This window comes from Lissotriton vulgaris, unplaced genomic scaffold, assembly GCF_964263255.1.
Source record: "Lissotriton vulgaris unplaced genomic scaffold, aLisVul1.2 SCAFFOLD_542, whole genome shotgun sequence".
Classification (NCBI taxonomy): Eukaryota; Metazoa; Chordata; class Amphibia; order Caudata; family Salamandridae; genus Lissotriton; species Lissotriton vulgaris.
Genome location: NW_028250708.1, coordinates 846917 through 870667, shown reverse-complemented (window position 1 = coordinate 870667; position 23751 = coordinate 846917). Strand labels below are relative to the sequence as shown.

Sequence of the window (23751 nt, the reverse complement as noted above, 5' to 3'; positions counted from 1 at the left end):
CTTTTGAGACCTTAAAAGTATTTAGTTATACAGCACAATATCCTTGGTGCAACAACATCAACCGTTGCCTGTCTAAACATTTATAAGGTCCCAAAGGAGTGACCTATTGGCTATGCCAATGCTTGTTTTTATGTGATTGATTGCAGCCCTGATGAAGTTCCAGGGGCGTATGGAACGAAACGCTTTGGCTGTATTTTAACTTTTATATTGGTCTATGCTAATAAAGAAGATGATTTGATATTTATACTGGATATGGACCTTTTCCTGGTGCACTTTGCTATAGTCAAATAGTTACAAAAGCAGGGCTGAGGGGCGCTGTTGAAATAGGTAAGTATCTTCATGGCTGCAGGAAGAAAATCAAAATAAATGATGGTAAAACTGTGAATTTTTGCACAAATTCCATAATATTTAAAACGCAATAGGATTTACATGCTGTTGCGGATACGATTGGATTCACATACAGGCCCTCCACGGACAGAGACTAAGAGTATTCTGGAGAGGTGAATATTAATCTAAAAAGCCGAAGGGTAGTATGTTGGAATGAGGGCCGCATTCCTGATCTTAGTTTCAATTTCCTCCGGATATATTCTACTTTACAAAGCAGTTTTGGACTTCAAGAGAGATAAAAAGAAATGGGAGGCAGAGTTATAGTCGCCTAAACCAAAGGTATTTCCCAAACCTCCATAGTACCACTGTGGCTCGACTTAGAGATTCATTCTGACAGTAGTCTGTAGTCTCAGAAAGGATGCGTAAAAGAAGGTTTGTGTAGACTGGCTGAGCAGTGTGATTGTCAGTGATGGGATAAGCTTAATACTGTGAGGCAGAAATGAGGAGTGCTAACGCAGAAATAGAAGGGTCAGCTACAAAACAAGAGGGTGTGCATTGTGCATCCTTTTGCCGATGCAGACACTTTAATGTACAGGAAAAGCTGTGTAGGTTGAATAGCAGTATAGCAGGAGTCCTGCAGGCAGCGCTTTAAGTGAAATGAAAAAAACGGGGAGGTGTCTCCAAACCGGCATCGCCAAGGAAAGTCATTAAGAATACTACGTATGGAATACCCCAAATGTGACCTAGAATCCTGGACTGAAAGCATACTCCTTGCTACTATGTTCCACCTCTCTGTGTTTTCCGTTCGTCCTTCCAAATACATCACCCAGCAACAAACATCTAAAAAAAACAGACTTTTCAGATTTACCAATGCCTGTTAGCTCTGACTTGTTTTCATTCAATATCAGATAAATGAACAGCAACTCACATTCTTCACATCACTTTCCACTGCAATGTCTCTCTTAGTCGCTTGGACCCTCTTTCTTGGCACAGCTCTTTCTGAAATGTCTACACCTGCATGTATCACGCTTCATCTCTTTCCTTTACATTGCTGTCTTTTTACCCTCTACATTGCATGTACCTCCTTTTATCTCCTCAACTGCAAAATCAACTTTCTAAACATATACACTGCACTTACTTTTCCTTTCGTGCTATCCCTATTTCCGCGACGGCATAGCTCCTCCATACACTTTCCCATAAAGATGCAAATACGAAGACCATCTAGGCGACCACCGCTCTGTGTACTCTGTAGAGAAGCAAATGGTTGGATAAACTTTTAGTCAGCGCACCTTTATGACCGGCTATGTTAGGAACTGGAACTGCCCTTAATCTAAACTCCAGAGCTCTCAGTTGTGCCCCTTCATGAACACTCACCACATTCTGACCTCCCCAGACACCTAGAGGTGACTCCGCCTCTAATATGCGCTATCCCAAAAAATCAAGATATGTTGCAAGAAAACCAAAACTACAGGAACACATCTGGGAAAAGGAAATCATTAGTCGACAGAGACACTTGCAACATTATGTAAATCGTGGGAAACAAACCATTAATACACCTCTGTGTAAATTTCCTAATTTTTATGATCTATTTCAATGGTTTTAAAGAATGATGTTTTAAGAATTTTGTAATACACACTGCAAAGGTTTTAATTAACTATGCATAATAAACTAAACTTCAACTTCAACTTCAACATTAATAACATCACCAGCCGGACTGGCCGTAGCGGGCACCGGGCATTTCCCCGGTGGGCTGTCAGGTTTGGGGACTGGTTTTGAACCCCTGGGGCCGATTTTGTTACAGGGCTGTGTTTGCAGCATAGATGCAATATCGGTCGCTGTAACGAAACAGGCCCTGGCAAACAGCATTAGCGGCAGCCCCAACCCCACAGGGGGCTGGCTGAGCACTTTGCCAGGGCTGGTTTTGGTTCCCAGTCCGGCCCTGCTTTTACACACTGTTACGAAAATGACAATTTTTTTCACTTGTAATGTCCAGGACACGAATATAGGGGACGCTTCAATGTATGTCTTAATTACGGAAGCCCTGCCAACAGGGCATTAATGAAGTGCACTTGCAGGGCCATGGGTGCGAAACCTCCTTCTACAAGGAACGTTAGGGTAAGCAGGGGAAAGTGTGGGCGGTCTGCAGACCTGTGCAGTAGTACACAATTCTGCAGATCGCTATAGAGATGCTTCGATAGAGCGAAATGTGAGTTTCCAAATTAAAACGAGCATGGGAAGAGGATGTGGCGTTATGGCCTGAGGTGTTGATTTTGGATCTGGGGAGCGAAGCCAGATTCAAGGAGTTGGCTCAAGACATTCCGTGTTCCTGGGCAAATTACTTAATCCCCAAATTAGCTCTATATAAAACTGCCCCCAAAGATTCATGCTTGGATCACAATAGTGAAAGGCCTGCGTGAAATGACTCAACTGTGTACCGAATCGTTCCTATTACCTGGTAAAATACGTATTGACTCTAAAAACAACACATTTCCAACCGATTAAATATTATTTTATTTGTGACACTGAAGAATTATCAGTGCAGGGCACCATGGATCACTTGGTCTCGGCTCTCTCACATGGGAACCTGGAGAGTAGACATACAATTAACTGGAAATCCCTGCAAACGACAGGTTGCCAGATAACTGTTTTGAAGCTTTGAGCAGCCTGTGTCTATTAAGGGATGTTGAACCTTCCTAGGACATCGGCGGCAGCCACAAAAGTTCTTTTTTTTTTTTTAGCGCTTCAGGAGGGAGGAAATCAAACATAGATAGAGCCTGTCTGCTGTGTGAGTGCTACTGACCACCAGTCAGGCTTGCACTGTTTTTCATGAATATAATAAAAGTTATCAGTCAGGCAGCCTAACTCATGAACTAAACTGATACACAAGTATAATTGAATTTGCGGCCCAAATGATGGACGGCAGACACTGATGAGAAAAAGTTCAGTTGGGGTCACAGAAACAGGCCAAAGCATCTGCGTGCAGATCCCATCTAATGGCGTGTGGGCTCGCGGAAAGCAGCTTTCTAGCTTTCACCATCACGGTCTGCCTTTGCACTTGGTTTTGGTTTGGTTGTGGCTGGAGGTCAGGTCCCGGTCAGGGCAGGCTCTGGCAGGATGTTTCATTTCAATTTCCTTCCTGCGCGCCAGGAGTTGCTGCTGCCGCCAGCGTCTGAGAGATTAATTACAGAACAAGAGAATGTGTTTGACCTCCAAGCCTACAAGTGCAGCTGCCCACCCCGTGTCGTGACCGCCACAGGGGGGTTAAGCCCCAAGTTGTGAGAGTAGGTGCTCTGTGCTAAGTGTCTTTAAAAGGCACAGGCAGGAGCCAAGCACTGCACACGTTTTTTTGGTTGCACCCCTATTTGGTACTTTGATTCATGAGAATTTCTAGCACCTGTCTTCAGCCAGGGGGCGTGACAGACACTTTAGCAACCCAGGTGTTATGTTTGAAGGGTTTGTACCACTACACTGAAGCACAAGGGGTGTGCCCCGTCAGCACCCTTAAACCACCTCTTGGTGGTACAACTCATGGGGGGGGCAGGCGGAAGAGGAAAAAGAAATTAAGGGAATCAAGACCGGAAATCCGGGGTCAGATCCATCCCAAGTAAGCTCAGTGTCCCTGTGTTGGTATACATCAACTACTTGTGGCCCACATGTCTGTCTACCAGTGCTGGTGTACTACACCAATTTAAATTCCTTGAACGAGATAACTGCCGATGTGGGTGGTCCTGTTTTGGTGACCCACATTCATTCTCACCTGCAACGACTGTCGTCAACTGGTGCCTGCGCTCCTCTAGATACCGCCCGCCGAGGACATGAAGCGGTGTCTGGTGTGGAGCGCCTCCTGCTGTGTGCCTGCAACGGTGAGCTGACTTGCTGGCCTGCTTGTTTGCTGCTCACTGTGTCTGCCTATCCTGCGTCCCCAGCCACACAGCTGATCTCCATGTGTGGCACGCACGCACTCTCCTGCGGCCACGGCAGCCCTGTTTTTCTCTGCTTTAATTTGTGAGGCTGCAGGGCTTAATTACTCAGGTCCTCACCTCCTGCTGCCCACGCGCTTAGGCCCAGTCAACCAGCAATCGTCACCAATGAACAGGAAACTATTTGGTAAGCAGAACAAGAGAAGGAGGCAGGCCATGGCGCTGAGCAGGCTCATCTGCTGGGGGGAGGGGGCGGGGGGAGGGGGGGGGTTGCCAGCGAAAATATTTGTGCGACATGCCATCACACATGCGTGCAACCTTCAGCTCCGATGTTCACCCATCCCCCAATGGAATCACTGGACATCCACTGTAAGCGAAACCAGCATTTGCAATGTAATTGGTCCGATTGCATTTAAAATGCTTACGTTTAAAACTGAGCACGGCGCCGCTTCACAGACACCGCGCTCGTTTTCTTTATATATTTCTTGACTTCAACACTGAGCGCGGTGTCCTTGAAGCGGGCGCTGCGCTTAGTGCTAAAGTTAAGAAATATATAAATAAACCGAGCGCGGTGTCCGTGAAGCGGCGCCTCGCTCAGTTTCATAGTTTAACGAATGAGCGAGATTCGCAGAGCGTTTACCTTGCGGGAGCGAGCCAAGGGCACCCTCTGTTTGTAAGTTAATTACAAACAGATGGTTTCAAGCTGGCTCCCGCAAGGGAATCGCCAAACGTGCACAAGTTGCCATTGAAAGCAATGCAACGCATGCACGTTTTTGGCCAAAAAAGAGAGTTGATTACATGAGGTCCCATCTTAATCAGCGCATGGGAACTGCGTAGGCGAGATCTAAAAACCGCTAATATCCATATCTTGTGTGAGTAAAGTTAAGTGTTAATTCACTTCTGTGAGTGTTGAGGTTTCTAGCCAATCAATGCACAACTTCACAACATAGTAGGCTATTCCTACCCCTGGGTGTTCTCTGCATAGCATGGGTTTGGCTTGTGCATATTGTATACTTCGGTGATAACCAAGAATGTATTATGACATATGTTCGTGTCTAAGGGCCAAACCACCCATTCTTTCCAATTTAGGTCTGTTCTATTGTACTGTAAAATGTCATCTACTGTAGGCCCTTCCTTTGCAGTTAAATTTTGCCACCCCGTAAGAAACCAAGGTGTGTTAATGTCCTTTATCTTGGCTAATCCAAGACAGGATGTCTGTTGCACGGTTTTGTTTTGAAATATCATCTGCTGGTGAATGAGGCGTGCTCTGAATAGCGCTTCCGTTCCCTGGACTTGCCAGTCCCTAGATCCCCAGACTGATTTTAAGTCAATTGTGTCCTTCCATGGGTCAAAACCCTGTACAGACAATTGGGAAATAAAGGAAGCAGAGTGAATCTGTTTGGTGTTAGTCAGCATAATTTTCAGTGCCAATGTCGGTGTAACCTTATAATAATATACGGTCGGGTCAGTGGTGTTAAACCCTGAAAAATTTTAACATTTTTGTGCACACATTTGCGAGCTACTTTTTGGTGGTGTACAGCAATGTTCCCATTGATGGTACTCAAAAACATTTCTAGGTGAAATAGATTTGTGCTGACAATGTTGGTAACAGTACAAAGTGTCATAGTCTGAATTACCTTATAACATTCCAGTATTCTAAAATGCAGCAGTTTTTATCTAAATCAGACAGCATGTTATTAACAGTTTCAGTGTCCCAATCATCAGAAAAGGTAATGGTATTACTTAATGAAATTTTAAATACATGAGATATTTGTAAAAAGTTCGGTTGGGCCGAATAGATCGAAATCAGCCTAGTCCCAAACTATACCGTCTGGTATAGGAACTGCTGTAATGTTCACTGATGACAAGTCTCTTTGTTCACGATGTGATGACTGATGTTGCTTCAAAATCAGGTTAACCTGTGCTTTGCTGAAGGTATTTTCCTTTAATAAGCATGGTAAAAGTTATAACTAAGCCTAGCCAGAAAAGAAAAAACAGTATCCCAGTAATTACCCAGAGTTCTACCCAAGGCGATACCAGATATGTCTTTTGAAGAAAGTGAAGAAAGTTTTTTTATCCATTGCTTGTGTGATTGTTGGGCTGGCGTCTTTTCCGGTTCTCTTGGATCCAAGGAAAACGTATCAAAGTTCACGAACTAGCTAGAAATAGTTTGATCAATTGTTGGAATTGCATAGGGATTTGTTGAAATTGCATTTTGCTCTCGTCGAGGCATGTTGATGTAGACATCTGTATTAGGTCTAGTTGCAACCTGGTTGTTATTTTGATTTTGATTTTGAAGTTCGGGTTCAAGAGGAACGAGCTCCATAGCATTGTTGCTCAGTCCATACAGGAGGCTCTTGCAACGTGATGATTCTTTCTGTTTAAACGTCTTGGATTGTAGCTAGAGGAGGGCGTCTGCTACTGTGGAGTCCACAAGGCCTACTGTTCGGTATTGGCCACATAGTGTGGTTTCACTAAGTCAATTGAAACAAATCTTTTCTTCTTTTTTTCTAGCAAGAGGCGGGAGCAGCACAGTTCTTGTTACTTGTACAGCTAGGACCAGTACAGGATTTCTATAGGATGGCCCGAATTCTTTCTTGTCTGGTATTTTTTCTCTGACCAGATCCCTGACTTTTAGGATCCAGACAGGTCTTGCTGTTACTGCCTTGACTTCCCCAGTGGCGGTCTGTTTTGTACGGACGTTACTTTGTCTTGTCCTAGAATCATTTAGCTCCTGTAAAACAGCCAAACGATCATGGATATCAAATGGTTTCCCATCCGCTACTGCGCCTTCACAATCAAGATCAGGTACCCACATTCTCATCCCAAATAGAACGTCATATGAGTGACACCCCCTAGAGAACTTCTTGGCTGGTTAGTAAGGGCTCTCCGTACCCCATATAAGTGATTGACCCAACTACCGCCCTTGCCTAATACCCTCGCTGTTAAAGATTGCTTTAAGTCCTGGTTTTTCCTTTCAACAACCAAATTTCCCTCAGGGTGGTACACAGAGGAGTACCGCAGTGCTACGCCCATGCTTTCCATGGCCTCTTTGTAAGCCCAAGACACAAACACCGGGCCACGGTCAGAATGTAACGCGCCAACTGCGTATGTCCCTATAAATACTCGCAAATCTTTCATAACAGTTCGAGCGTCAGCCGAGCGCTGAGGCTAAACCCATAGGAATCTGGAGCGTGAATCCACTGCCACCAAGATATACTTGTAAGCCCCATCAGACTGTAAGAGGCCGCAGTGGTCCAAATATACACAAGCGAGAGGTTTGTCTGATTTTAATAATGGTGTCTATGTCGGGCGAGCTATGGCTGAGGCCTTTCATCCGTTGGCAGATGTCACATTTCAAGGCGTAGTCTTTAGTTTGTTTGGTCAGACCTGGCCACCAATAGGGCTGTTCCATTAAAGAAATAGTTGCTGCAACGCCTGTGTGCGCAGAGCCAAAACTGATGTGCTGCTAGTATTCACCCTTGCCAGCGATCCATATTTGGTATTACTCTATTCGCCACTCCAGACATTTGAGCATATGAAATGTTGTGTGCATCTAACTTGTAGGCGTACTTGAGTGGGAATTCTTTAGGTACTGCTGAGCTGCCTTTGCGAGAAGCAATACAGCCACCATTATATCACCGTCTATTCTCGTTTTAGAGCAAGGGATTGCAGCTACGGAAGCTGTGCGTACAGCCCCCTTTGCGGCTTCATCAGCCTAGAATTCCCTTCAACGTGAACGCCATCACACTGATGACTCAGTGTGTGTATCACGTGAGTCCTTGGTAGTTCCTTTTTTAACTCTACTGCCTCTTCCCATAGTATTTTATGCTTAATTGTGCCACCTTTCGCATCTTTAAACCCGTTTAGTTCCCAATTATGTAAGTACTCATTGTACGACTGTACACAGTAAAAAGATCATACAGAATTAGTGTGGGGAATTCGTGACCTGTATTTACAAGTTCCAGTATTAGTGCTTTTAGTTCTGTCTACTGAGCCGTGCAGTCTCCTAGAGAGTGCGTTTTAGTGCAACTTGGATGGAACTTCCCATCCTGCATGCGACCCTTAACTATAGCACATGCCACGTAGTATTGTTGCTTACTTTTTAGACTTGAGTAAAACCTATATTCAACATCCGTTGCAGAGGGAGAATTAGCCATTTGTATCCATCTCGGATGTAAAGCTTTTGCATTTGGAATGTTAGCCTTTGTAACAGCCTCTAAGGCTGGTACCGGGGTGACGACGATTATGCACTTCCCCAGAGCCAGTGCTCTTTTTCTTGCTACAGCGTTCAGAACTCCTGTCAGGATTTTTTCTGTTGAAGGGAAACGCATTTCTGCGTTTGTGTACAGGTGTGATTTTTATGCGATTGGTACTGTTTAACCTTTCATAGAAGGTTAAGTAAGTGTACCTGCATTGACCCACTATTACACGGATCACCAAGTTGCGTATGTTTACGCATGTCTTTAAGTGTTTCAAAGCAATCATGTCTTTGTGTAGTGAAGGTAGGATATTGGAATATTCCGGTGTCCAATGTCTAACTGAAAAGTCAGGATTTATAAAGTCGTAGGAAGGTTTTACTCTTTCTGCGTAATCCAAAATGTGAGTTCTGCAGAAGTTTAGGAATCCCAGTATTGATGTTTTTTAATGTTTTTGGAGGTTGGAGCAGCGCACCCTTTTCTAAAAAGTTAGCTGCCAGGCTTTTTCCTTCACTTGAAAGCTCATATCCAAAGAACAGGACGCTGAGGTGGGCAATTTTTGATCTTTTAAAGTTACATTTGTAGCCCTCAGAGTCAACTCCCATAATAATGGTGGTCACCCTGGTCAAGTGCCTCTTTAAGTCATCATCCGTTAGATAGATATCACCCGCATAGGACAATGCTTCCTCTTTAAAAGTTTGGAGTAACTCTTGCTGACATTACCCCCTGGCTGTTCATATAACCCTGGGGGAGATGACAGAATTTTCGCTGGGACCCTAACTCTGAGAATGCAGTCAAATACCTGCTTTCAGGCTCTATATTTTGGCAGAAAATCCATTTGAGATATCAAGTGTTGTTTTGTATTTTTTCCGCACAATATATTACATCAATGCAGCACTGTGTGCGTTTTGGACAGCAAATGTCTTTGTGCAAGTGTTTGAATGTCTGTAATCTAAAACTAGACGATATGAGTTGTCCGGTTTTGATACGGGAAACAAAGGATTGGTCATTGGTGAGGTGCAATTTTCAATCACCACATGATATTCAAGTTGATCTAAGATCTCCCTGACCTGTTTTTTAGCTTCTTGCTTTATTGGATATTGCCTCTAAGCATTTGGTGAAACCTTTAACGGGATTATATGGTGGGTTGCCTCCTCATACCACCCTACATGATTTTTATACAATGCTGAAGGTAGAGCTACTGCCCACCCCAGTGCAGATGCATATTTAACCCCTTCGATGCTCATGACGAGCTCAGCTCGTCATGAGGCACAGTGGAGCTGTGCTGATGACGAGCTGAGCTCGTCATGAACAATGGGAATGACCCTCATGCAGCACAGGAGGGGAAAATGCACAGCAGCCATGTGGTTAAGATGTATGGGAACAAGGTTGGAGAATGCTGGAAAAATTACATTTTCCCCCTAGGGCACTCCATAACGAATGCTGGCGCCCAGTCTTGTTCTGCTAATAGGATGTCATACCCAGATAACAGATTTTCCCAAAAGAGACCTTTAACTTTCCTGGGCTTGTCCCCTTCCATTTGGAGTGTTATTTCATGGAACCTGTGAGCAGATGCTCACCCTTGTGGCTGTTGTTTCCACCGTGATGTAATCATTCAAGTCCGCTGTCACCAGAAATGTCTTTAAGTTCTGGCGAGCTATTGTTACTTCTGCTGCACTGTCTAGCATCGTCTGAGCCCATTCCCCGTTCAGAAGCTGCGTCCTCAGTATTCTGAGCATGTCTGATCTTCAGAACTGCAACTTCCTTTTTCTTAAATTGAGGTTTTGATTTTGGCTTGTCTTCTTTTTGGAAGTATAGTCTTGAGCGTGCCGCTTGTCTCTGGACTTTGTACGCTCTTCTTTGTGTTTTGACCATCCTCATCTCTCTGAGGTTTTCGTCGAGCCCTGAAAGGAACGAAAGAAACGTGTATCAGTGTCCTGATACCTGTAAGGTTTCCTAATATTATCCCTATTCCTGAGGTTATACCTCTTTTCAAAGGGCTCCTGTGGAGGAGATCTACCTCCGGATTGAGATCTTTTTTTCTGTATCGTTTTGTTGTTTTTTATAATCCCACTTCTTTTTTAGAAAAATCAGGTGCCTGCTTAGAAGTGTCCTTTTCAGGACTGCCCATCAGTTGTGGTTTTAAAGCTTTCCCACCCAAACTGTCTCTGCCTAATTCTGCATATGCAGTTTCGATTATTTTGGAAAGTTCGTGTTGTTGATCCAGCAGACCGAACTCCCTTAGGCGTTGGCGGATTGCCACTGAAACTGCTTTCCCTTTAATATCAGCTAGTATTACGGCTATTACCTGGTCGTAGTTATTTAATAACTTCATCCCCAAGTTCAGAGCAGGCTTTGCTCCGTACTTGTTTTGTATTTGACATAATACATTGGGTCCTCATGACGAATTGCGTCTGGTTTCGGTAGATTCTAATTAAATCTTTGCGTTGTATGAGTATGTTTGGTTGTGGCATTGTAGCAATGTCAGGATGTGGTGTGTAGGCTGCTAAAATTGGCCATGTTGCCCCGTCCCCTCTGAGCGGGCCTAATCTTACTCTGTGTCTTAAGTGGGGTAGGTCGCCTTTAAACCAGTAAAAATATTCCTGGTACTTGAGTGGAACTTCCATGTCCTCGCAAGGACCATATACTGTTGGTGCATCTCCCTCTGTGTAAGAGTGAAATGTGTGTGTTCTAGCATCTACTTCTGGGAATGTAACCCAAGAATAGAATACCTCTGTTTTGTTTGATTTGTGTGCCTCAATTACAAAAGGTACTAAGCCACCCCTTGCTGATAAACCATGGTCTAGTAGTTTCAGGGTGAGAGTATTTCTGAATTTAGGTGGAATGAGAATTCCATCCACCTGGACGCACAGAGGAGGAGGCCAAGGCCTGTTGATGCTGAAGTACAGAGGTGGAGGCCACGGTCTCTAGAAGCTGACGTACAGAGACGGAGGCCATAGTCTCTGGACGCTGACGTACAGAGGTGGAGGCCACGGTCTCTGGACGCTGACGTACAGAGGTGGAGGCCACGGTCTCTGGACGCTGACGTACAGAGGTGGAGGCCACGGTCTCTGGACGCTGACGTACAGAGGTGGAGGCCACGGTCTCTGGACGCTGACGTACAGAGGTGGAGGCCACGGTCTCTGGGCGATGACGTACAGAGGTGGAGGCCACGGTCTCTGGACGCTGACGTACAGAGGTGGAGGCCACGGTCTCTGGGCGCTGACGTACAGAGGTGGAGGCCACGGTCTCTGGGCGCTGACGTACAGAGGTGGAGGCCACGGTCTCTGGGCGCTGACGTACAGAGGTGGAGGCCACGGTCTCTGGGCGCTGACGTACAGAGGTGGAGGCCACGGTCTCTGGGCGCTGACCTACAGAGGTACAGAGGTGGAGGCCACGGTCTCTGGATGCGGATGTGCAGAGGTGGAGGCCACGGTCTCTGAAAGTACAAAGGTGGAGGCCACGGTCTCTTGACGCTGAGGTGATCGGTGTTTCCCTCCACTGAGTTTTTAATCCTTTATACTGTGTAGAGTTTGCGTAGCTCAAGGGTTCTGTGTGTGATAAAAGGTGACTGACCATGTTTCATTTTCCTTTTAGGGAAGAAGAGGAGCGCCTGCGGAACAAGATCCGGGCCGATCACGAGAAGGTTCTCGAGGAGGCCAAGGAGAAGCTGAAGAAGTCTCGGGAGGAGATTCGTGTGGAGATCCAGACGGAGAAGAACAAAGTCATACAGGATCTGAAGAACAAGGAGAGCAAAGTCCTGCTGCCTCCCGCCCCCAACCTGGTGGGGATCAAGACCGGGGACCCTGGAGACCCAGAGACCCGGGAGAAGCGGGACAAGATCAAAGAGGTATGAAGAGAGCGCTGCCAGCACCTGAAATGTGCTGTCTTTGGCAAACACTTTCTAATGGTGAATGGTTCATATTGATCTAGGTCTAGCGAGTGCTAGGCCAGGTCTACAGGAACCTCTCGATGTAAACTTCATGGTCTCGCCCCAGAAACAGAGGGTCACAATAACAAGGAACCTCCTCGGCTCCCCCCGGGGACCCAAAAAGAACAAAGACTTCTCATCACATCAGAGCGTGGAGCAGGCAAGGCTCTCGTGTTATCGTCCTGCAAGGAGGTCATCCTGGTTGGTGTCCGGCACACCACAGATGTAGGGTATTAGGAGACTGCTTGGGTATTCAGCGGTGGGAGCAGACAAGGTCCTATTTCATGTATTCGTTATAACAACAAGAAGAGTGGGTTGCCGAATGAAATAAAAGTGAGTAAACCTGGGATCGGATACGGATGCTACCTACTACCGGTCACGTACGGCCCTTTAAACCAGGGAGACCATCCTTAGTGGACGGCATCCTCACACACACAATATTGTGTCATGCTTAATCATCTGCATCCTCTCACCACCCTGTTAAGATGGCAATCCAGGGCGGACTCAACCTCCACGAAGACTTGGCGGTAGGACGGAGTTCTTACATATAGCTTACAGGGCAAAACGCGTGATCCAGTTAAAGTAAAAATACCTCCAGGTTCCTCGGTTATCAATGAGGACCCGAGGCGCACTAAAAACCGATGAAGTGATGGAGTTCGTAGAGTATAATGACCCTAATCCATCCCTAAATTGCCAACATGTTTCTGCCCACAATAATTAGCCTGGTAAGTCTGGGGCATTCATCAGGGCTAGTGGATTCCTATCAGAAGTCAAGTCAAGTCATGGATATTTATATGGCGCACAAATCACTTCCAGGAAGTCTCATGGTGCCTGCGGCAGACTCTGACATCAGAAAATGGTATTAATTTGCAAATACCCAGGTCTTTAGTCCTTTGCGAAAACGGCCATAGTCAGGGGAGTTACGGAGATGGAGCGGAATTTTGTTCCATGCGGCTGGGGCCAAACAAGAGAATGCTCGGCCACCATTTCTGGAGGTACTTACTCTGAGGTATTAATAGGAATTCTTTCTTGGACCTGAGATTTCTTGATGGCTGATACCATCTGAGTTTTTTGGACCAGTATTTAGGACCCCTTCCATACAATTGTCTATGCACCAGACATAGAGTTTTGAAAAGGATACGCTTTTTTACTGGCAACCAATGTAGGCTCTTTAAACAGGCAGCGGAGGATGTTTTTCTCGGGAGGTTAAGAACCAGCCAGGCTGCTGTGTTCTGGAGAACCTGGAGCCTCTTCAGATGGTGTTCATTTATAGAGAGCAGAAGAGCATTCCCGTAATCCATTCTGCTTATTATAAGGCCTTGGACCAAGGGTTTGCGGGCCAGAACAGGGATCCACTTAAAGATTTTTCTCAGGTATCGCATTAGTCCACAACAAGTGCTAACTATGCTGTTTATTTGGCTATTCGTGGACAATTTGTTATCTAACAAGAAGCCCAGATTGCGTGTGTGATCCTTTGGCACTGGGCATGTGCACAAATTAGTTGGCCACCATTCATCTGTCCAATGTTCCGCCGCCTTGCCGAAGAGCATGATCTCTGACTTACTGCCATTTAGTTGAAGGTGATTGATGGTCATCCACTTTTCAACTTGTACCAGGCCGTTTTTGAAACGTTGTTTGGTTTCATTATAGTCAGAATCTAGCGTGACAAGAATCTGCGTATCATCAGCATACGACAGAACATCAAAACCATGGTCTCTGATAATATTGGCCAAGGGGCTCATATAGATATTAAAGAGCGTTGGGCTCAATATCGAGCCCTGAGGAACGCCCATCTTGACAGGTCTTTCATGTGCACTATGTTCTCCGATTTGGATCGTCGTAGTGCGGTTGGACAGATAACTAACAAACCAGTTCAGGGCATTTCCTCTGACACCAATCTCCCACAGCCGATGAATTAGAATATGGTGGGAGATGGTGTCAAATGCTGCCGATAAATCCAGCAGCACGAGGATGGCTGATCGGCGCTTATCCAGCACCAGTCTGACGTTATCGACTACTTCAACCAATGCGGTTTCAGTGCTATGCTGTGCCTTAAAACCGGATTGTGAAGGATCCAGAAGTCCATGGCTTTCGAGGTGGTTCACAAGCTGCTTGTTCACGAGTGATTCAAGCATTTACCCGAAGTATGGGAGCAGGGATATAGGCCTATAATTTATCAGGACGTTAGGGTCAGCCGTGGGTTTTTTCAAAATAGGCCTGACTTTAGCGGCTTTCCATATTGTCGGAAAATCAGCATCTGTAAAAGACTTATTAAAAAGGACAGTAAGATGTCCAACTAGCACCGGTGCAAGTGTAGAGAAAAGTTTAGGGGGGATGAGATCTATAGGGGTCCCTGACTTACTTTTTTGACCGGCTGACATCACCATCTCATGGTCGCATTCAATGAACTCCTCCAAGATGTGGGGGGAATCTAGATACGGTGTGACCGGAGCAATCAGCTGCAGTTGGTCGTGATGATCGGGAAAGGAGAGATGAATGGTGGTCATTTTATCTTCAAAGAACTGAGACACTGCATTAGTCCACTCCAGAGTATTCAGGATTTCTAACGCAGCACTGGGGGCGGTAAATTCCTTCACTATTTGGAAGAGAAGGAAGCAGGTGTCCAAACTATTCTAGATACTACTGTGAGAAAGAACACCTACACATGCACACTGCTACGATGCCATAACACCACTTGTATGCAAGACCAAACGTGTTTGTGTGGTCGAGTTTAAACATTTAAAAGGAAGCACCAGATGCTATTTCATATTTTTATATTCCTACATTTCTAAACCTACTCCTAACCCTATGTTTTAGGGGATACCAGAGGATCGGTCAAGGGGGGGGTGGCATCCTTCGTAGTCACACACTGTGGGGAAACACACACAAAAGGAAGAAGGAAAACAGAATTAATCAAGATTCTCTAAATGGGAGATGTACCCCCTGATAGCTGAGCTAGGATCCTGTGTATTGGCCCGTCCAAGCTCTACGGTGGAACGGGAGATTTCTTGTTCAGGCTTTTCACAGTAACAGTACAGTAACGTCAAAGGCACCCCAAGATAGTGATAGGGCCAGAAGACAGTAGCGTCAAAGGCACCCCAAGAACAGGGCCGGCAAACGGAGAGCTTAAAGGACACTCCAAATCCCGGGCCCAGCAGACAGCGTCAAAGGCGCCTCAAGACCGGGGCAAGCAGACGGAGCTTAAAGGGCACCCCGAAACCCGGGCCCAGCAGACAGCATCAAAGGAACCCCAAGACCCGGGGCTGCTGAGTCAGCAGAAACCCTGGTACCCTTCCTTATTGTTCACTTGCTGCCTCTTCCATCTTGAGTGTCTCTCTCTGTCTCTGTCTCTCCCTCTCTCCCTGTCTCTCCCTCTCTCCCTGTCTCTCTCTCTCCCTGTCTCTCTCTCTGTCCCTCTCTCTCTCTGTCCCTCTCTCTCTCTGTCCCTCTCTCTCTCTCTCCCTCTCTCTCTCTCCCTGTCTCTCTCCCTCTCTCTGGCTGTCTCTTCCCCTCTCTGACTGTCATTCTCTATCTCTCTCTCTCCTTCTCTCCCTCCCCTCTCTCCTTCTCCCCCTCCCCTCTATCCTCAACCCTCTCTCACTCTCTCTCTCTCCCTTTCTTTCTCTCCCTTTCTCTCTCTCTCTCTCCCTCTCCCTCTCCCTCTCTCCCTCCCTCTCTCTCTCCTCTCTCTCTCCTCTCTCTCTATCTCTCTCTCTCTCTCCCTATCTCTCTCTCTCTCCCTGTGTCTCTCTCTCTCTCTCTCTCTCTCTCTCTCCCTGTCTCTCTCTCTCTCTTTGTCTCTCTCTCCCTGTCTCTCTCTCTGGCTGTCTCTCCCCCCTCTCTCTGGCTGTCATTCTCTCTTTCTCTCTCTCCCTGTCTCATCCCTGTCGCTCCCTCCCCCTCTCTCGCCTCTCTCGCCTCTCTCCTCCCTCTTTCTCTCTCACTTCTCTCCTACCTGTCTTTCTCGCTTCTCGCCTCCCTCTTTCTCTCTTTTGCTTCTCTCCTCTCTCTTTCTCTCTCTCATCTCCTCTCTCTTTCTCTCTTCTCTCCTCCCTCTTTCTCTCTCTCGCTTCTCTCCTCCCTCTTTCTCTCCTCTCTCGCTTCTCTCCTCCCTCTCCTTCTCTCTCGCTTCTCTCCTCCCTCTCCTTCTCTCTCGCTTCTCTCCTCCCTCTCCTTCTCTCTCGCTTCTCTCCTCCCTCTCTTTCTCTCTCTCGCTTCTCTCCTCCCTCCCTCTTTCTCTCTTACTTCTCTTCTCTCTCGCTTCTTTCCTCCCTCTCTTTCTCTCTCTCGCTTCTCTCCTCCCTCTTTCTCTCTCTCTCGCTTCTCTCCTACCTGTCTTTCTCGCTTCTCGCCTCCCTCTTTCTCTCTTTTGCTTCTCTCCTCTCTCTTTCTCTCTCTCCTCTCCTCTCTCTTTCTCTCTCTTCTCTCCTCCCTCTTTCTCTCTCTCGCTTCTCTCCTCCCTCTTTCTCTCCTCCCTCTTTCTCTCCTCTCTCGCTTCTCTCCTCTCTCTTCCTCTCTCGCTTCTCTCCTCCCTCTCCTTCTCTCTCGCTTCTCTCCTCCCTCTCCTTCTCTCTCGCTTCTCTCCTCCCTCTCTTTCTCTCTCGCTTCTCTCCTCCCTCTCTTTCTCTCTCTCGCTTCTCTCCTCCCTCCCTCTCTTTCTCTCTCTTACTTCTCTTCTCTCTCGCTTCTTTCCTCCCTCTCTTTCTCTCTCGCTTCTCTCCTCCTCTCTTTCTCTCTCTGCTGTGATCTGTCTCCGGTCACAGTAGTGACAAATCAGGCCGTGCTGTGATCTGCCTTAGGTTTCACTTGTGACAGATCAGGCCGTGCTGTGATCTGTCTCAGGTGACAGGTCAAGCCGTGCTGTGATCCGCCTCAGGTCACAGTGGTGACAGATCAGGCCATGCTGTGATCTGTCTCAGGTGACAGGTCAGGCCGTGCTGTGATCCGCCTCAGGTCACAGTGGTGACAGGTCAGGCCGTGCTGTGATCTGTCTCTGGTCACAGTTGTGACCGATCAGGCCGTGCTGTGATCTGCCTTAGGTTTCACTCGTGACAGATCAGGCCGTGCTGTGATCTGTCTGAGGTGACAGGTCAGGCCGTGCTATGATCCGCCTCAGGTCACATTGGTGACAGATCAGGCCTTGGTGTGATCCGCCTTAGGTCACAGTGGTGGCCGATCAGGCCATGCTGTGGTCCGCCTCAGGTCACAGTGGTGGCAGACCAGGCGGCGCTGTGATCCACCTCAGGTCACAGTGGTGGCAGACCAGGCCGTGCTGTGATCCGCCTCAGGTCACAGTGGTGGCAGACCAGGCGGCACTGTGATCCACCTCAGGTCACAGCGGTGACAGATCAGGCCGTGCTGTGATCTGTCTCAGGTGACAGGTCAGGCCGTGCTGTGATCCGCCTCAGGTCACAGTGGTGACAAGTCAGGCCCTGCTGTGATCTGCCTCAGGTGACAGATCAGGCCGCGCTGTGATCCGCCTCAGGTTATAGTGGTGACAGATTCTGCTTCAATTCAGGTTTTGGTGATAAGGTGAATCATAAAGTAGTCTCCTGTGGCCAACTCTCCCATTTCCTCCACTAAGCTCCTCGCTGTCTTTGTGTGCCCCCTTCTCTGTTCAGAATGTGGTCTAGCCATTCCTGATGGTTGTGACATTACCAGTGCTTGTTGATTGACTGATGCTCCTTGGGGCTCCACCACTGAAGCTGCAGGGACCCTCAGTGTCCTGACCCCCCGCACTGGGGGCTCTTCTTATAACCCCCTCTTCATGGGGTGCTGGACCCACCTTCACCCACAAGCGCTTGCATCTCTGTGCCTAGAAGCCGCAGGGTGACTGTCCGCAGGCACCACCTCGCCTGCATCTGTGATGGGGGTTTACAGGTGACCTTCGCATCTCGAGCAAGTGACTCTCCCGTCTCGAGCAAGTGACCCTTGCTTCTTGGGCGAGTGATCCTCCCGTCTCGAGCGAGTGACCCTCCTGTCTCGAGCGAGTGACCCTCCCGTTTCGAGCGAGTGACATCTCACATCTGGAATGAGCCACCCTCCTGTCTCAAACGAGTGACCCTTCACTCTCGAGCGTGTAAACCTTCCATCTTGGGTGAGGGGCTCTCCCATCTCAAATGAATGACCCTTCCATCTTGAACAAGTGAACCTCCCATCTCAAACGAGTGTTCCTCCCGTCTAGAGCAAGTGACCCTCCCATCTCGAGCGAGTGACCCACCCGTCCCGAGTGAGTGACCCTTCTGTCTCAAGCAAGTGACCTTCCCGTCTTGAGCGAGTGACCCTTTCTTGCAAGTGACCCTCGCGTCCCAAGCGTGTGACCCTTCTATCTCGAACGAGTGACCCTCCCGTCCTGAGTGAGTGACCATCATGTCTCGAGCAAGCCACACTACCTTCTCGAGCGAGTGACCCTCCCACTCCGAGCGAGTGACCCTCCCATCTCGAGCGAGTGACCCTCCGATCTCGAGCGAGTGACCCTCGTGTCCTGAGTGAGTGACAATCGTGTCTCGAGTGAGTGACCCTCCTGTTTGTAACCATCCCGTCCTGAGCAAGTGACCATCGTGTCTCGAGCGAGTGACCCTCCCGTTTGACTCTCCCATCTCGAGCGAGTGATGGACACTGGTGCTGATGGTGTCCGCACGTTGTTGTTATAAACTCTGGGGATGTACCATACGTTTTTGCTCTGCGGAAGTACCATGAATGCACCAAGTCTCGCTCCTACTCTCCCTAAAGGTGCTCCAGACCCACACACATTTACTGTGGATTGAGAGACCGAAGGGGAAAGGGGGGTGGGATAAGAGAGTAAAGACAGCTGATGCAAAGCTTTCTTCTTTCAGACATATTTAGGTAACAGTAACTTCCTCACTTTGGTCTACAAAAGAAAATGTAATTTATCAGTTTTCTATTGACTACTAATATAAGCTAGATTCTAATATGATTTTTTTTTAAAAGTAAACTAATACCTGGTTTACAAACTCTTCTTTCTTAGCTACTGTCCTTAATTATCTTAAAACATGTTAGTGTGGCTGTGAATAAAAAATATGGGTACTTTTTGTTCTGACATCCTCTATAGAGAAAATAATAAACAAATGTGTGTTCAAGAACTCACCCTTCTAACACCCTCAGGAAAAACACACAAATGCCACAGTATCACAGGAGGTGAGTTCACAGCACCCACAACCTGTTAACGCTCGCAAAGTACGCAGGCAGATCAGCAATGTTCACCCCAAAAGGCGAAGAGCGTCGCAAGCAAATCCTTGATTTAGATTATTAAAGTTCAGTAAAAGACAGTCGTGGGTGAAAGTGCACACTCCTCCCGGGCTCCCAAAACTAGGAGTGGCATCAGGAGAAGGAGACATTCACGCAACATGAAAAGCAACGTCTGGACCCAAAACTCCAGGGTTTCCAAGAATCCGGCATTAAGTTTGGGAATCGATTTGATTTACTTCGCTTTCTGCTTTCGATGGCCGCTACGACAAAATCTCACGAGACGACATTTCCAAGGCTCTTGATATTTCATTTGAGTTTCACTTTCACTTTGTAGCTTCCATATCCATGGCAGCGGACATCTTGGGTGAGGCATCAGTGCACGCCGACCCCTGCAATGGAAGTTGTAGGGAAATGCTTCTTTTCACATGATCACCCCACATTTGTGGACTGATGCTGCTGGTGCACTGAGGCCTGCTAACCAGACCACAGTGCCAATGTTCTGACCCATTACAATATATTTGATGAGTTGGCACCCCTTACTGGCATATGCTGACTTATAAGTCCCTAGATTATGGTACCAGGGGTACCCAGGGCATGTAAGACAGTGTTTCCCCGCGGCTGGAGCCCTGGCTGTGCCACCTTGTGTGTGACAAAGTACAAAGTGTCTCCCAGCGGCCACTTCAGCCAGCATGAGCAGTTTTGTTATGTTATGTTATACAGGGGTTTTATATAGCGTGCGGCTACTCGAAAGAGTGTCCCGACGCTTTGAATTGCACACTAATCTCATAACACAACAGAGAAAGTAAATAAAAACAGAGAAAAAAGGAAACCTAATAGGGCCCAAAACTAAGAGGTGAAAAGCCAGGTTTTAAGCCCCTTCCTAAAGGCCAACAGGTTAGGAGTGCTGCGCAGGGACACAGGCAGTTTGTTCCACAACTGAGGCGCTAGTAATTTAAAAGAGCGGCCACCGATGCGAGCTCTCTTCACGCGGGGCACCACAGCAAGAGACAAGGCTTCAGACCTAAGCGACCTGGCAGGAAGGTAAAAGGACAGCCTTTTCTGAAGATATTTTGCTCCGGAGGCGTGCAAGGCTTTGTGTGCCAGGGTGAGAGTCTTAAAAATTATCCGCTTCCGGACAGGAAGCCAGTGCAAAGCCTCCAGGAGGCCCGAGGCTCTGGCACGGCGAGATAGTCCAAAGATGGCACGTGCTGCCGAATTCTGGACAACCTGTAACCGTTGGAGCAGGTATTCTGGCAGGCCGAGATAGAGGACGTTGGAATAGTCAATTCTCGAGCCTATAATCGCCTGCACCGTGATCTTCCTGTGTTCCTCCGATAGCAGGGGAAGGAACTTGCGAAGCATCCGGAGTAGGCCAAAGCAGGTGCCAGTGAGACCGATTACCTGCGAGCGTAGTGTGAGGCCATTATCGATCTTAATCCCAAGGTTTTTAGCCACCTGGGACGAACTTGCTGGTGGAAACATGTTCTCAGGCCACCACACTTTCCAGTCCGGGTCCGAACTGCACCCAAAAAAGAGGACCTCGGATTTATCCGAGTTGCACTTGAGGCTGTTATGATGGAACCACTGAAACACAGCCTCAAGGCAACCCTGGATCCTACCTCCATCGAAGTCCGCACCCCTCTCACAGGTGAAGAGGAGCTGGGTGTCATCGGCGTAGGAAACGATCTGGGCCCCGAAGGACTCCGCCAGTGCCGCCAGAGGGGTCATGAAGATGTTGAATAGAGTTGGGCTCAGAACAGAGCCCTGAGGAACTCCGACACCCAATGGCGACATCTCGGCGGAGCAAGCAGAAGCCCAGACCGTTTGTCGACGGCCTGCCAGGAAAGATCGAAACCACTGGAGCACCGTCCCTCGAAGACCAATCTCTGAGAGTCTAGCAAGCAGACCCTCATGAGGGACGGTGTCAAAGGCCGCCGACAGATCTAACATCACCAGCATCGCTCTCCCGCCCGAATCCAGCACCTCCTTTATCGCCTCCGAGACTTCCAGGAGAGCTGTTTTAAAACCTCCACTTCAACTCTGCCATTTCAAACCAATGGCAAGGCCCCCTCTTAATTTGTCAATATATATGTAAGTTTCCCCCAGGGAGGGCCTTTGGAGCTCTGAGGCTGGGAGCAGTATATTTTTAAGTGGGACCTATACTTTAATACATCCCAACAGTAAAACTTCCAAAGTGTTGTTTTTACTGTGGAAAGGATAGTGGCCCGTTTGGCTCAAAAAGAGTTCCAGGCTGACTTCTCAGTCCTGCTAACAACTGAACGGGACTTCAAGGTATCAAATGAATCGTGGAACCCTGTTTTATTTAAATGTTTTATCAACCTTCTGTCCGCAGACATGTTTGCCTGTCCTCTGGTTTGCAAACTAAGCACCCAGCCGGAGTCGCTCCTCTCGGAGAGCGATGGCCGCTGACAGATGGGCTGGGGCCGGCCCCTTCCCAGGGACGCCCAGGCGTGCAGGTCTCTGTCCATCCATCGCTGGCGCTCGTTCCTCACCCTGGTGCATCTGTTTGCAGGAAAGGGGAGATGTGTGCTTGGTGTGTTCTTGCGCCCACTCATGCGGCACACTCCAGCCCCTCAGGCTGTTTAGGGGGCGACGTTTAATTGGCAATTCCGAGAGTCAAATAAACATGGCCAGTAAATTGTATTTAATAAACTAGCTATTGCAAGTTAGATAAACAAACGTGTCCTTTCGAGCGGTTATTAATCATGTTGGAGCCGTGTGTCGCAGTCGGTGTTATTAATAAACAGCTATTGATTAATTACAAGCTGAGAAGAGGATTCCTTGTGTACCCATAGAGTCCAGGGGCGCAGTACTCCTGCACCCCAAACTGGATATCCGAGTACTCCTCTCCTGCCCGTACTCTGAGGGTGGCGAGACGGAGTCCACGGCTTACTCCAAGAGGGGAGGTGAGTTAGACATTCAGAATACAGTTTACACGTTATACCAGCCAATACGATCAGCGTCTAGTCTGTGCTTTACTTTATAAGAGAAAGTACCTTAATACACCCAAGAAAAGTATACTGCACATAAAACTAAAACACCCAGTGAAAACCAGAAGTCTCTATCACCCTCTGGGCCAGAGTTCTGACCCCAAACAGTTCTATAGCGCCTAGACGCCAAGCACTATAAAAACACAGTTAACATGGCATTGTGCAGATCACTTTGCACAGGCTTACTCTTGAAAGCTACAGCAGTGATACCAATGCTTCAAATGTTCCTGGTCCACCCACTGTCCCACCACCCACCTTTCCTCGGAGAGGACACCGCTCTGGGAGTGCCAGGGGTCTGGATAGCGGTGCCTGGTGGCTTGCCACGTCACTGGGCAGCTGTAGGAGGGTGATGCCTGCCCCTGATACCCTCAGAAGACACAAAAGAGGTTGGGGCCTGTACCACAGTCCCCTCTGTTCTCGGTCTGGATATTATAATAGCAACACACCCCTCAGGGACAGTGCTACTTGCTACCAGTGCAAGACAAGCAAGGACAAAGCTGGAGGCTACGCAAGTCCCGGGGCAGGGACCAAGGATTCAAATGGTAAGTTCTTCTACAGGGCACTTTTGCACCAGCTACAGATGGTAACTGGAGCGCCCTGAGGCCTGCACAGCACACGGATGGCATGCTTCATTGGGGTGGACCTGCAACACCTGTCCATCAATGTTTGTGATTGGAGGCGGGATCTGTTCCTTTGGGGAGGGGCTGCACCCAACACCTGTCCGTCACCGTGTGTGATTGGAGGCGGGGTCTGTTCCTTTGGGGAGAGGCTGCACCCAACACCTGTCTGTCACCGTGTGTGATTGGAGGCGGGGTCTGTTCCTTTGGGGAGAGGCTGCACCCAACACCTGTCCGCACCGTGTGTGATTGGAGGTGGGGTCTGTTCCTTTGGGGAGGGGCTGCACCCAACACCTGTCCGTCACCGTGTGTGATTGGAGGCGGGGTCTGTTCCTTTGGGGAGAGGCTGTACCGACACCTGTCCGTCACCGCGAGTGATTGGAGGCGGGGTCTGTTCCTTTGGGGAGAGGCTGTACCGACACCTGTCCGTCACCGCGAGTGATTGGAGGCGGGGTCTGTTCCTTTGGGGAGAGGCTGTACCGACACCTGTCCGTCACCGCGAGTGATTGGAGGCGGGGTCTGTTCCTTTGGGGAGAG

General features: G+C 48.1%; 1 protein-coding gene across 2 annotated transcripts in view; it reads left to right on the top strand.

The window, feature by feature from the left end:
* The window catches only part of LOC147663157 (mannosyl-oligosaccharide 1,2-alpha-mannosidase IB), a 451075-nt gene that overhangs the window by 114101 nt on the left and 313223 nt on the right, over positions 1-23751 (top strand). For both annotated transcript variants that reach the window (XM_086950629.1, XM_086950628.1), the window contains one exon: positions 12044-12296. In XM_086950629.1, coding sequence (XP_086806755.1) covers positions 12044-12296 — 253 coding nt within the window. The remainder of the gene's footprint in view (positions 1-12043; positions 12297-23751) is intronic.